The sequence below is a fragment of the Solanum pennellii genome, chromosome 6, assembly GCF_001406875.1.
Source record: "Solanum pennellii chromosome 6, SPENNV200".
NCBI classification, from domain to species: Eukaryota; Viridiplantae; Streptophyta; class Magnoliopsida; order Solanales; family Solanaceae; genus Solanum; species Solanum pennellii.
In genome coordinates this window covers 5,964,637-5,979,486 of record NC_028642.1, presented here as the reverse complement: position 1 = coordinate 5,979,486, position 14,850 = coordinate 5,964,637, and the positions used below count along the sequence as shown (strand labels likewise).

General features: G+C 34.9%; 3 protein-coding genes and 1 pseudogene across 3 annotated transcripts; all 4 read right to left on the bottom strand.

The window, feature by feature from the left end:
- Positions 1–1,663: 1,663 nt before the first annotated feature.
- LOC107022004 (uncharacterized protein K02A2.6-like) lies at positions 1,664–2,296 on the bottom strand. Its single transcript, XM_027917755.1, has one exon. The coding sequence runs from the start codon at positions 2,294–2,296 to the stop codon at positions 1,664–1,666; it is 633 nt and encodes a 210-aa protein (XP_027773556.1).
- A 2-nt stretch (positions 2,297–2,298) lies between these two features.
- Positions 2,299–2,904, bottom strand: LOC114073950. The gene has a single exon (XM_027917754.1). It carries the CDS (start codon positions 2,902–2,904, stop codon positions 2,299–2,301), a length of 606 nt encoding a protein of 201 aa, XP_027773555.1.
- A 4,448-nt stretch (positions 2,905–7,352) lies between these two features.
- On the bottom strand, positions 7,353–8,270 carry LOC107022003. Its single transcript, XM_015222706.1, has one exon. It carries the CDS (start codon positions 8,268–8,270, stop codon positions 7,353–7,355), a length of 918 nt encoding a protein of 305 aa, XP_015078192.1.
- A 1,750-nt stretch (positions 8,271–10,020) lies between these two features.
- Positions 10,021–11,665, bottom strand: LOC107022002 (annotated as a pseudogene).
- Positions 11,666–14,850: the final 3,185 nt, after the last annotated feature.

Below are 14,850 nucleotides of genomic sequence, written 5' to 3'. Positions count from 1 at the left end.
ATTATCGTTATTTTATTTTATTTTTATTTGTACATTGAACAAACTAAAAATAAAATAAAATGCCCCAGATTCAATTAAAAAATCATTTTTATTGTTATTATTATTTTATCACGCATATTATATGGAAAGTAAAGATTCAAGAACTTACCATCGCGGCGTTTGTCTCTCGCAAACTATTTACATGATTCTGCTTTATACCTGTTTTAAGTCAAAGAAATGTGTTGTTAATTTTCCTACATGGTGGTTGGTTCGTGACTTTGAATATCTTGTAAAACTTGACTTCTGGATCCGCCCCGCTTGGAACATTCATCACATTGATGATTGTGCGAATATCTTGTAGATGTTTTAAAAACAGTCCTTATCTTTCCTTGAAACACTTTTCATAGACATTCTAACTCATTACCATTTTGTGCATGATGTGTGGTTCATTCGTTCCCAAGCGACTCTTTTGCTTTATATATTTTCACTCGGTATCGATTTATGATATTTATTTTCTCGATAGGTTCACAGCCCTAGCCAATATGATGCATGTTCCCAACATTCAACTGAAAATACCGTAGCCAATTTTGTGGATTTAATTTTATTTTCTCACTTGACACGAGTTGATGCTGAGAAAGAAAAATAAAAACTCAAAGAAACACAAGTAGATATGACACGAATGAAAGGGTTATGAAGGAAAAATTGTGTCTTTAGAAGTAGAAGATAAATAAGAAAATGTTTAAATGAGTGAAAAGAATCTTATCTGAAAGTACGTGATAACTTTGAAACATGACATGCAATTGGACCGAACGTTTGATCTTTTTCGAGTTGTCTGAATCTCAGGAAACAATGTTGCACCTTTCAGTCTAACCTTGACTTTTTTCATGATTGCGCTCATGTCCAGACAAAATGTCATCATTCGATCAGTAACGCCTTTCATGATTTTTCACCAATAAGACATTCTAATCTTTGTCACTCAACTAACCATCGTCTTATAGTGCCCGTAAGGGTTTTCACTCACAACACTCTCTTCTTCATTTTCTCCATAGTTCGCCTACATAATGTCTCAACCTTTAGAGAACTAAAGAACATGATTATCTTTTTATTGAGTGATTAGACCGAACCCTAATGAAGGGCTGCCTACGTATCCTTTTAGGAATCAGGTCAAACGTAGTTCAATGAAGTTTTCGTGTTTTTTTTAATAATTTTTTTTTGGATTTTTTTTTTGAATTTTTTTTTGAATTTTTTTTTTGAATTTTTTTCATAGAAAAAGCGCCAGACCAGTGGTGTTAGAGATAAAAGAGGATACATATTTATCTTCTCATCATAAAAATGACAAGGAGTGCTAAATGTAGTATCTCTTGATCGAATCTGCATTGACAATCGTGTCAATTGCCTTTCCCTCCATATCCGCCAGTTGCAAAGCTCCTTTGGATAACACTTGCTTAATAACATAAGGGTCTTGCCAATTTGGAGCAAACTTTCCCTTGGCCTCGTCTTGGTGGGGAAGTATACGTTTCACAACCAGTTGACCCACTTCAAAATTTCTTGGACATACTTTCTTATTATATGTCCGAGCCATCCTCTGCTGATATAATTGACCAAAACAAATTGATGTCAATCGTTTTTCTTCTGTCAGTGCTAATTGTTCTAACCTCGATTTAACCCATTCTGTATCCTCGATTTATGCTTCAACAATGGTTCGAAGAGAAGGGATTTCAACTTCTGCGGGTATGACAGCCTCAGTTCCATAAACCAATAAGTAAGGAGTTGCACCGACTGACGTACGAACAGTCGTGCGATATCCCATGAGAGCGAAGGGTAATTTCTCATGCCACTGTCTAGATCCTTGCACCATTTTCCTAAGAATCTTCTTGATGTTCTTATTCGCAGCTTCAACAGCCCCATTTGCTTTGGGACGATAAGGGGTTGAATGACGATGAACAATTTTAAATTGCTCACAAACTTCCTTCATCAAGTGGCTGTTGAGATTCATTGCATTGTCTGTAATAATTATTTTTGGTATGCCAAAACGACATATGATGTTGGAATGAATGAAGTCCACCACCGCTTTCTTGGTAACTGATTTGAACGTGACAGCTTCTACCCATTTGGTAAAGTAATCGATGGCAACTAAAATAAACCGATGACCGTTGGATGCTTTTGGATCTATTGGTCCAATAACGTCTATTCCCCATGTAACAAAAGGCCATGGAGCAGACATAGGATGCAACTCTAAAGGGGGTGAGTGGATCAAGTCGCTATGAATTTGGCACTGATGGCACTTGCGAACAAATTGGAAGCAATCTCGCTCCATGGTCAACCAATAGTATCCTGCCCGAATAATTTTTTTGCTAGGACGTAACCATTCATGTGTGGGCCACATACCCCTGAGTGTACCTCATTCATAATTGTTTCCGCCTCTTGATTATTCACACATCGTAATAAATTCAAATCCAGAGTCCTTTTATATAAGATATCGCCACTTAAGAGGAACCCATTGGCGAGTCGCCTAATAGTTCTTTTTTGATCTCTATCTGCATGCAGTGGATATTCTCTAGATTTTATAAACTGTTTGATGTCGTGATACCAAGGTTCACCATCTGCCTCTACCGCAATTATATTGAAATAACCATGTTGATCCCTAACTTGGATTTCCAATGGGTCAATGTAGGTATTACCTGGGTATGGAAGCATCGATGCTAGGGTGGCTAAAGCATCAGCCAACTCATTGTGAAACCTGGGAATATATCTAAATTCAATGGACTTGAACTTTTTGATGAGATCTTCTAAACATTGTTTGTACAGTATGAGCTTAATGTCTCGAGTTTCCCATTCGCCTCGAGCTTGTCGAATGAGCAAGTCGGAATACCCTAAGACTAAGAGCTCATGTACATCCAGATTTATTGCCATATTCAAACCCATGATGCAAGCTTCGTATTCTGTTGTGTTGTTGGTAGAAAAGAATCGAAGTCGTGCTGTGGCAGGACAGTGACAACCGCTTGGTGAGATAAGAACTGCCCCAATTCCCCTCCATTTTTGTTGACAGCCCCATCAAAATATAATTTCCATACGGGGTCATTATCAAGAATTTCTTCCTCGATAGAGTTGATCTCTTCATCAGGGAAGTATGTCTTTAAGGGTTCGTATTCATCATCAATCGGATTCTCTGCCAGATGATCGGCCAACGCTTGTGTTTTCATGGCGGTGCGGGTAACATACACAAAATCAAATTCGGTAAGCAAAATCTGCCATTTTGCCAACCTACCCGTCGCCATAGCTTTTTGAAAAATATATTTCAGAGGATCCATTCGAGGTATGAGGTAAGTGGTGTATGACAAAAAATAGTGCTTCAATTTTTGGGCGATCCAAGTTAAAGCACAACATGTTTTTTCTAATAGAGTGTACTTTGCCTCATAGGATGTGAACTTTTTGCTCAAGTAATAGATGGCTTGTTCCTTTTTCCCCGTGACGTCATGTTGTCCTAGAATGCAACCAAAGGAATTATCCGTCACCGAGAGGTATAAAAACAAAGTCCTACCAGGCTCTGGGGGGACTAGTACCGGAGGATTTGCTAAATATTCCTTAATTTTGTCAAAAGCCTTTTGACACTCACTTGTCCATTTAATAGCAGCATCATTTTTCAATAACTTGAATATCGGCTCGCATGTAGTAGTGAGTTGAGCAATGAATCGGCTGATATAGTTTAACCTTCCCAAAAAACTCATGACTTCAGTTCTGGTTTTTGGAGGTGGCAATTCTCGAATGGACTTTATCTTGGAGGGGTCTAATTCAATGCCTCTTCGGCTAACTATAAAACCCAAAAGGTTGCCAGATGGAACTCCAAATACACATTTAGTCGGATTAAGCTTGAGATTGTACTTTCTCGACCTTTCGAAAAATTTTCTTAGATCACGCACATGGTCAGTTTGCGTTCTAGACTTAATGATGACATCATCGACATATACCTCAACTTCTTTATGCATCATGTCATGGAATACTGTAGTCATAGCTCTCATGTAGGTTGCCCCTACATTTTTTAGACCAAATGGCATGACCCTATAACAATATGTACCCCACGGGGTAGTGAAAGCAGTTTTTTCTACGTCTTTTTCATCCATGAGAATTTGGTGATATCCGGCGTAGCAGTCCACGAAATTGAATCTCTTGTTTAGCAAAATTGTCAACCAAGATATGAATGTTGGGTAGTGGAAAATTGTCTTTTGGACTTGCTTTGTTTAAATCTCGATAATCAACACAAACTCTGATCTTTCCATCCTTTTTTGGTACTGGCACAACATTAGCCAACCAAGTAGTGTATTGGACGACCCTGATCACTTTTGCATTCAGTTGTTTCATGATTTCCTCTTTGATTTTATCGCTCATATCTGCCTTAAATTTTCTCTGCTTTTGCTGGACAGGTGGAAAATCAGGATGTATGGGAAGTTTGTGAACTACCAAATCAGCACTTAACCCCGGCATGTCATCGTATGACCAAGCGAAAACATCTTTGTATTCAATTAAAACTTGAATTATGTCATCTCGAATATTTCGATCGACATCAATGCTTATCTTTATTTCTTTCACTTCTTCGGGAGTTCCCAAATTAAACGCCTCTGTTTCACTTAAATTAGGTTTAGGCTTATTTTCAAATTGATCCAAACCCCTTTTTATTTCTTCATCAGCTTCATCTTCATCATATTCCTTAGACTTAGGATTCATTGTTATGAGATCAGACAACTTTTTAGGATCTAATTGTAAACTCCGCATGCATGTCATATTATTAAAGTTAACGTAACTGAAATAAAAATAAGATGGCAAATATTAGAAAGAGTAGGAACAAAGAAGATGACTAGAACTTTATTGCATTAAATGGGAAAGGATAGAAGGGTTAACAATAAAGCGAAACAACTAGAATGTTTGAATTACAACCCTGAGAATAATCCAAGAAAATAAAATAAAAAAACATCAAAACAAAACTACCATGACTCCTTTTTTGTAGGGAGAGGAGTGGCTTTCCAATTATTGAGTTGGACATTCGGGCCGATAAAATGCACATCCATATGACTAGTGCCCTCACCCCTCTGAGTCATGTTTACCTCATAAAACATTTCTTTGATACCTTGACACTTTTCATCCACGTCATTTTTGATTGGTAAGTCTGGACACGGTTCACCTTGAGATTTAATGAAAGATTGAGCAATATGGGGGATCGGCTTGACAGATTCCAAGCATTTCTTTTACGATATTTTGCCCATTTTCTATCAAATCTAGTTGGATTGAAACCCAAACCGAATGTATCTTGATTACCCATTGGACTGATAGGATTCACAATTCCTTGCAACGACAAACCTAACCCCTTTCCGGGTTCATAGCCATTTTGTACCATTTGAGCCACCACCATGACTGAAGTAGAGGACAGACGAGGTTGGAGGATAGGATTTCCTTCTAAGAAGTGATTAACCGTTATTATCTCCAAAGCCTGATAGTTGAGGGAATCACAACCTCTTTTAGCCTCAATGCATGGTATTGAAGGATCTCGGGTGATTGGAAGATCATCTTCACCATGGACAATGATTTCTTGTTTTTCATGTTCAAACTTGACCACTTGGTGTTGAGTAGATGGCACAGCTCTAGCCATGTGGATCCATGGCCTACCCAAAAGCAGATTGTAAGACGTGTCCATGTCTATAACTTGGAAAGTGATTCCAAACTCCGCTGGTCCAATTGTAACAATTAAGTATATTTCACCAAGAGTATCCCGTTTTGCACCATCAAATGCCCGTACACAAACATTGTTGGTACGAATCCTATCAGTGTTAATTTTCAAGCTTTGTAGAGTGGAAAGAGGGCATATGTCTACACCTGATCCTCCATCGACCATGACTCTCTTCACATAGTGTTCTTCACATTTCACGGTTAAATGTAGAGCCCTATTATGTCCAGATCCTTCCAAGGGCAATTCATCATCAGTGAAAGTGATTCTATTTACCTCAAAAATTCGATTGACCATCTTTTCCAAGTGACCTACTGTAATATTTTCTGATATATGTGCCTCATTCATAATTCTGGTCAACACTTCATGATGTTCTTTAGAATATATGAGTAATGACAACAAAGAGATTTGAGCAGGCGTTTTCCTCAATTGATCTATAATAGAATAATCTTGAGCTTTCATCTTTTTCAGAAACTCTTCAGCATCTTCCTCAGTGACTGTTTTTTCATCGACAACTGATTTTTTTTGATTTGTTTGTCCCTCTTTAATTCTTCCGGAGCATAACATCTTCCGGAACGAGTTAAGCCTCTTGTTTCATTTGTTTCTTCGACAATCTCCTTTCCCTTGTGAGTAACGATGACTTTGTTGTAGTTCCACGGAACGGCCTTGGTGTTTGTGATAGGAAGTTGTGCTGCAATTTGTATCACAACTGGCTCTTTCATACTCTCTTGATTTTGATCAAACGTTGAAAATTTACCAGGAATGTAGCATTTTGGTCCATTCAACGGTACGTCTCCTCTTTTTATAGACTTAGGGACATACAACACTAGCTTCCTCGAGTTCCCAGAATTCGAACGCGCACCTTTAACAATTATCGGTGCCCTTTGTATGGGTTCTAAAACCATACTAGACTCTTCTTTTGAAACCTTGCTTTCCACTTTTGTTCTACTTGTTTGCTCATAATCTTCAAAAACGCCAACCATCCCCACAACACGGTCATTATTATGAGCAGGGAGTGGGTTATTGGTGACATTCGGTGCTTCCTCATTGCGTACCTCGATTACCTTATCCTCAATTAACTTCTGAATGACTCTTTTTAGGGTCCAACAATTCTCTGTGCTATGACCTGGAGTGTTGGCGTGATACTCGCATATAACAGTCGGATCAAAACCTCTTGCATTTGGATTGACAACGTACGGATTGACAGGTTCAACCAGTCTCAATTGTATCAATTTCCGTAACAAACTCGTATACGATTCCCCAATTGGGGTAAAATTTTCTTTTTCACCTTGTTCTCTCGTATAGTTTGTCCGGGGACGTGGATTGTATGGCGCCTGAAAATTTTGTTGTTGTGGGCGAGAAACTTGTGGGGCAGGCCCCCGCCATTGTTGGCGCGAAGGAGGCCGGACATATGCCTGAGTATTGAGAACTGCATATTGGGACGGGTAATAATGCCGAGGAGAATTATATTGTTCTTGTTGGACTTGACAATAAGGATTGTTCATGCCTATTTGAACACCTCTTGATCCAGATGCCGCCATGGACCCTTCTTCCTTCTTTTTTCGATTGGTAAAATTGTCGGATCCACTTTGTATTGCTTGTATGGTAGCTCTAATGGCTGCTTGACTCACAATCTTACCCGACTTTATGCCATTCTCTACCATTTCTCCGATCTAATCGCTTCGGCGAAAGGCTTGCCCATTGCGGCGAGAAGATAATGAAAGTAGACAGGTTCTTGAGCCTGGAGAAAAACATCAATTAACTCATAGTCTTTCATCGGCGGTTTGACTCTAGCCGCCTGCTTCCTCCATCTTATGGCATATTCCCTAAAACTTTCTGATGTCTTTTTTCTCATATTAGCTAGGGAATTGCGATCGGGAATAATATCGATATTGTATTGAAATTGTTGGACAAAATCTTGTGCCATATCATCCCAAACGTGACAATGAGAAATGTCTTGATCGATAAACCATTCTGATGCTACGCCCGTTAAACTCTCTCCAAAGTAAGCCATAAGAAGTTCTTCTTTTTCTCCGGCTCCTCTCAACTGATTACAGAATCTTCTCAAATGAGCCACTGGATCGCCATGACCATTATATTTATCAAACTTTGGTGTTTTGAACCCTAGAGGCAAGTGAACATCTGGAAACATGCATAAGTCCTTAAATGAGACACTTTTGTGTCCTCCCAGACCTTGCATATTCCTTATGTTTTGTTCCAAACTCCTCATTTTCCTTTCAATTTCTTCATGTTCCATATTCTTAATGTTTTTCTCAACTTCAACGGGAGAACTGTATTGGTGGTGGTAAGAGTTAGGAACATTGAAAGTTAATTTAGGGGCATGACCTTGGCCGTATTGATGTTTGAGTATAGGGTCATCATTGGATTTTTGTACCAGTGTCGGTTGAGGAATTGTATTAGTTTGGACAGTAGGCATGAAAAGTGGATTATTCATCTTTGATGGTTTTAACGGGTTTACTGAGGAAGTTCCGGCAGTATTAGATGTGTTAATGTAGGGTCCAAACCCAGGTGGATAAACCAGGTCACTTGTTGAGACTTGGATAGGGAATGGCATATTCGCATTCAATTATTCTCGAATTGAAGGCGGAGGATCTTGCCCATTCATCCAAGCTTCGTACATTTCGGTCATCTGTTGTCTTAACATTTTCACCTCTTCTATAGGTACCGATTCTTGCGCAACCATTTGGGTTTGTGCGTCGTCATTTTCCGACTCTGTTCCGTCTTTACGTGTCATTTTTTCTTTCCCTTTTGATCTTGTGTTATATTGATGAGATGCCAGCTCTCCTCACAAACCAACCACCTTTTAAACTCTCTAAATTCTCATATACATATATAAAAACATGTGTTAGGATTCAACATATTGTGGATATTAAATTCACGTTGTATGTTATGCACCTAGATTTTCATATGTCTATAATGTGTTCTGGAAGACTTTTATGTTTCATCCCGGCTTTGGACGACTTGCTTATGTCATTTGGTCCCCTACTTTACTTACTTGAATAATTTGAATGCATTTTGATCCAACCTATTAAAGGTTGCCTACATATCATGTTTGAACATGAATCAGATCATTACGTAGTTCATGTGGATAAATTTCTTTCAAAAGAAAAATTACGACATTTGTTTAACTTTAAAATGAAAATACCATTCAAATCAAAATGACCAAAATAAAAACATCAAAGTACTTAAGATTAAAACAATATTTGACGAACTAAAAAGAAAAATAATAATAATAATAATAATAAAATCCATCTCCGACATTTCTTGATCATCCCCCCTAGGCTAGAGTAGACCTTGAACAAAGCTTACGGCAGATGTGGGGCTAATGCACGCGCCTCTCGACCCAAGCGCTCATCACTTCGATGGAGATGACCACCATAAACATCAATCAAGTTGTCTGTCAACTGAAGCACTTGTCCTTTCGCCTCCTCCATACTCTCGTGACAATTCTGCAACCATTCTTCAGTAGTGACAACTGCATCACTCAGATGCTCTTCATGTGCTTGAAGCTCTTCAATTTGGTTATGAAATTCTTCACGCCTTCCATCCATTGATTTCTTTCGGTCGCCACTTCTGCTTGGTACAATGTGAAACGGTTTGCGATGTCCCTTTCTCGTCCCATAGAGGCTTTTAGTTGATTTTGTAACCTAGCTTGCGCATGTATTAAGAGGCTCTTTTCTTTCTTATATTCTTCCTCCTGTTGCTCCATAGCACCTGTGACAATGCCCAAATCTTCATGTAGGGTTCGAATAGTGGATAGATGCTTCTTTTCAACCCTTTTTTCAATCAATGTAACTCTTTCCTCGAATATTGCATCACGTCGAGCCAACTCTTCTTTAACATTTTTTAGGTCATTGTTTAGGATATCTAAATTAGACCTATAATTTCTTTCCACCTCGAGTCGGGCCTGCTTGATTCTTACTTCAACTTCCTCTTCTCGATCTATGATTTCTCGCGCTGATCCTTCGGGCATTATTTGAGAGGGGCTTGATCAAAGAACCAATGGAAGTATAAGGGGTCAACGTCTCCTTCAACACGATCATCAACCATAGCTTTCGAACTTAAAGTTCGACTACCACCCTAAATCTTTTGAGCTTCTGATTCTCGATCTCGATCTTCAAATGCTACCTCCCACACAAAATTCTGTGTATCATCGGCTTTAGGTAAAATTTATTTTTTGTCCTAGTTGGCGTAGAACTCGGAGGGGTATGTATGGTTGGAACCCGCGAAGGCCTGTCAGAACGAAGAATGGACGATAGGAAGACATAACAATTACCTCACTAGCAGGAAACCAATGATAGTTCCATGTAATTTTAGATGCCGTCAATTTAAGAAGATAATGTCTCCATGCTTTGACACCTTTTGGCAATTTGTCTCCTAATTCTTTCATCCTTTCTGGGTGGCTCAAAATATAATTCGTCCAATCAGATTTGAAATCCGTCGCAAAACGATGGCGATATAGGTGCTCTAAAAACCACATTTGCAATAAAATGCTACAACCTTCAAAAAAATCTCCCCCCTCTCTACATTTAGTCAAAGCACGATAAATATCTGCCAACATCATCGGCAATATAGTAGATTTTCTTTTCTTTATCATAACAGTGACTATTCCTGACAGACGAATATCGATTTTTTTATCCTTCCTTGGAAAAACCATAGCTCCCAAGAATGCTACCATGAATGCTTCTTGTCTATGTTTTTCCCAAGTAAGGAGGTGTTGTCCATTTTTAAGTTGCTTCCCATAGCTTGAAAATCCTTCCTTCTTTCCATATCTTGAGTACAAGAATTCCAAAGAAACCAACCCATTATCAAAACACTCACACTCCTTATGAGGATGGATGATGTGCATTTGTTCTAGAAATTTACCTCTGCTGACACTCCTAGGGGCTATCAGTGTTTTAGTTCGAAGATCCTGGCCTAAGCCCGTGAAACCACCCAATTCTTCTAATGTAGGCGCCAACTCAAAATCACTAAATCGAAACACATTATTTGTGGAATCCCAAAACGGAATCAAAGCTTCGATCAAACCTCTGTCAGGACTAAATCTCATGATATCTATAAGAAAACCAAGATGTTTGAATATCTCAGTCCGCCTAAATTCATGCATATCGTTCCACCAATCCATTAGTAATTGTGGAGTTTTATCTGTGATCATAAACTTTGGGGGATCATTGACCAGTTCGACTAGTTCATCCCTTGGTCTTTTATCACACCTCATAGATCTCATGATTATCTGGTTGAGAAAAAGAAAATTGGGATTTTTAAAATCAAATTTAATTGTGAAATTTTGATAATTCGAAATTATTTATTGGAGTAGTTAAAAAAAATAAAAATAAAAATGATTCGAAATGTCTAAAGTGATCATTGATTCAGGTTGTTTTTGAAAAGAATGACCAAATAAAGAGACAATTTTGATTTAAAAAAAGAAAGAAAAATAAAAGAATGTGTATACGTACAATTCAAAAGACATATATACATATATTATTAATATTATTATATTTATTATTTATGTATTATTTTAATAAAAGCGAAATTAAAATTGAGGATTAGGTGTGTATGTATATATGTGTGTATTAATTTGTTTATTTTGAATCATTGGTTGAAAATGGGTAGAAAATAGATATTTATTTCTTTAGTCGATTATCCTAAAGCCGGTCAGCATTTTGTTACAGTCTTCACATGATGCAACAAGTAGCACAAAAATGCACATGATGGTCTCACGAAAAGATATCTGTCCTAGTCAGATTGGGCCCTTATGCCAAATCTCGCTAAGTTACATGCACATGATGCAAATAAATTGGAACCTAGTAAGGATATAATGTCTGAAAGTTTCAATTCTACTAAGGTAAGATATCTAGACTGGCAGTAAAACGAGCGGACAACTCGAGTCAGGGAGTACCAACGTACCGGTAGCAGCGCTTTCCGGCTTTGTGCATGGGTGCTCCCCATCCTAAAATGGTATGACTAAATATCCTTCACCATGGACCGATAATTATATTAATGAATACTCATAGTTGTGTGCAAGAAAACAATTTATATACCGTTCAAATAATATTAAAATAAAAATAAATATACAATTAGCACATTAAGACAATAAATACAATATCCAAAAATGTAAATAAATAAGTCATAGTCACAATCATACATAAATTAATATTTAAAGCTCGAATTCTAGTTAATCCCCAGCGGAGTCGCCATCTGTCACACCCCTTTTTTTCCCTCTCAATTTTTTTTTTTTTGATTTTATTTATTTTGTTTGAAAGAAAAAGAGTTTTTCCAATTAAAGTGACATTTTGAAAAGGAATAATTATTATTTAGAGTCGCCACTTGGAATTGAGTTTTGGTGTTCCAAGTCACCTTATTTAAATCCCTAATCAAAAGGAAATTTGACTCGTTTATTGGTCTGCGAACTAGAAATTCGGGTAAGAAATTCTGTTGACCGAGGGGAAGGTGTTAGGCACCCCTCGAGTCCCGTGGTTCTAGCACGGTCTCTTCATTGACTTTGATATGACTAGATTTGATTTTGAATATTATATTATTTAAAAATATTTTTACTTTATTCTTTCATTTATTTTAAACCTTTTAAAAATCTTCTTATTTATTTTAAATCTATTGAAAATTATTTTATTATTTTTTATATGTGTGCATTTAAAATTTGAAATACTCATATTTATTTATTTATTTATTATTATTTATTTTATTATTATTATTATTTATTTATATATATATTTAATGTTATTATGTGTAGAATTTATATATGTGTTTAATAGTTAGGAATTAGAATTTGTGTAGGAAAAAGATTTTTAGAGTTCAAGTTAATTTAGGATTATATATTTATTTATTTATTTTTAGATTTAAAATAAGAAAATAAAATTTTATAAGATTTGAAGTTAGTTTTATCAAGAAATCCTAAATAGTTTAAGAATATCTTTTTTTTAATGAAACAAAATTGTCCCTTTTTTTTTCCTTTCTCTGTACGTTTTTGTTTTATTTTTAAATTTTAAATTTTATATTTTTACTTTTTTTTCGGTAAAATCTGATCTCTCCTTTTTATTTTTTTTTATTTTTTTTATTTTTATTATCATTTTATAGATTTTGTCTTTTTCTCCTTTTTATTTTTTTTAAAAAAATTAATTTTCTTTTGTTACTTCTTTTTTTTTTACGTTCTTCTTTTTTTTTTTGTTTCTACTTTTATTTTATTAGTTTTATATTTTTATTATTATTTTCATTCTACTTTCCTCTTTTTCTTTTTTTGATTTTTCACGTTTCTTTTTTTTCTTTTTTTTTTCTGTTTCTGTTTTTTCTTTTTCTTTTTTAAATTCTGTTTTATTTTTATGCTGTCTTCTTTTGTTTTTTTTTATTCTTATGAGTTTTCTTTCATTTTTTTTACTCTTTCACATTATTTTTAATTTTAGGTATGACTCTGAATAATATTTATATATTCTCGCAATGATAAACTTTAATAATTCGAATTAGATAACTACCTTATACTTATTCTAAAGATAATTTTTTTAAATAAAATAATGTGTAAAAAAGAATTGAAACGCATTACACATAATTTTTTTAAATTACTAATCAATTAAAAATTTTAGTATATATCCTAATCTAACAAGTTTATAAATTTTTTTTTTTGTGAAAAACTAGGCTCCAGAAAAACATTAGCTTATTAAATTACAAAATCAATTAAATTGCATCTAAAAGTTTAGACAATAATAATAATATTACAAAAATGTTTTCCTGAACATTCATAAATTCTAAAAAAATTAAAAAAATCACAACATGCATCACATATTAATACTATTCAAAAAAAACTTCATATTATTATTATAAACATCAAATTTTCATACAACATTCCATTTAATTAATTCGAGAATTTAGAGTTACCTCGATGCGAAAATGGATATCACAAAAATAACTGCTACGATCTACTGATTTTCAAAGTTAATAATTGTTAATTAACTTTAAAGAGCCGCAAGACCGAAACCTCGAACAAAACCTCAGATTACAAGATAAAATTCACTTTTTCACTCTTTTTGTTTGTCCTCTATCTCTCTCTGTATTTCAATGTGTCTCTGTGTGTTTTCTATATCTTTCTGTATCCTCTCTGTATCTTTTTTTCAACTGAACGTGGCTTATATAATATTTTTTGGGTGAGAGTTTGGTGCTAATTAAAAGGAACGTAATAGAGTGAGATTAGGATTTAATTTGAAAATTAGTTGAGAAAATTGGGGTTGAGATAAGGATATAAAATAAATAAATAACAATAATAGAAAATAAACAAAATAAAACTAATAAAAAAAATGTGTAAAATTTCAAAAGAAACGTCCAAAGAGAGAGAGAGAGAGAAAATAAAAAAAATAAATGGGATGAGATTTTTTAGTAAAATAAGTTAGGAAGTTGGGAATAATTAGGATAAGGGGAAGGTAATTTGAATATTTAGGACTCCTTTTTTTTTCTTCTACCATTATTTTTAAACTAATTAAAAGTTGAAGATTTAAAACAAATACCATAAATTCATAATTTTTTATTATTAAAGTAATTTACACAATTTATTTATTTATATTTATTTTAAATATAACTTTTTAAAAAAAAATTGGTGTGAAATCTTTATATTTTGGTAAAAAATTAGGTGTTCACAGTACGACACCAGTTACTTCTAGGGGGTGCTCCCCGAATGTGATAGAGTTCATGCGGAAGTTATGGACATGAACGAATCGACTCAAAGGTCTACATAACTACATGAAATTAATGGGTACAACTCTTCCCATTCTCTTACTTACTTCCTCCAATCTTAGCAAAAATCAATAGTTTATATCAAAAAGATTCATAATTTAACTCAAAGTTTTCTTGAACTCTACTCTTAACTCTCTCTTGAATGTGAATTATGAATTCAAGAGTTGTGGTTCATGATGTAGACACATAATTTTTGACCGAATATAAAAGTTTAACACCAATTTTTAGAGCATAAATAATTTTATCAATCTAAATTAAATATATTTTTGACTTTTTTTTTATTTTCATTAAGTTTATTTAAAAGATATAAGAATAAACAACATAAATATAATTTTTATTAGATAAGTTTATTTTGATTGTTAAAAAAAAATAATATATATATATATATATATATATATATA

Coding starts and splice junctions, on each gene's coding strand:
- LOC107022004 (XM_027917755.1), bottom strand. CDS start 2,296: ATGGAGCGAGATTGCTTCCAATTTGTTCGCAAGTGCCATCAGTGCCAA.
- LOC114073950 (XM_027917754.1), bottom strand. CDS start 2,904: ATGGGTTTGAATATGGCAATAAATCTGGATGTACATGAGCTCTTAGTC.
- LOC107022003 (XM_015222706.1), bottom strand. CDS start 8,270: ATGCCATTCCCTATCCAAGTCTCAACAAGTGACCTGGTTTATCCACCT.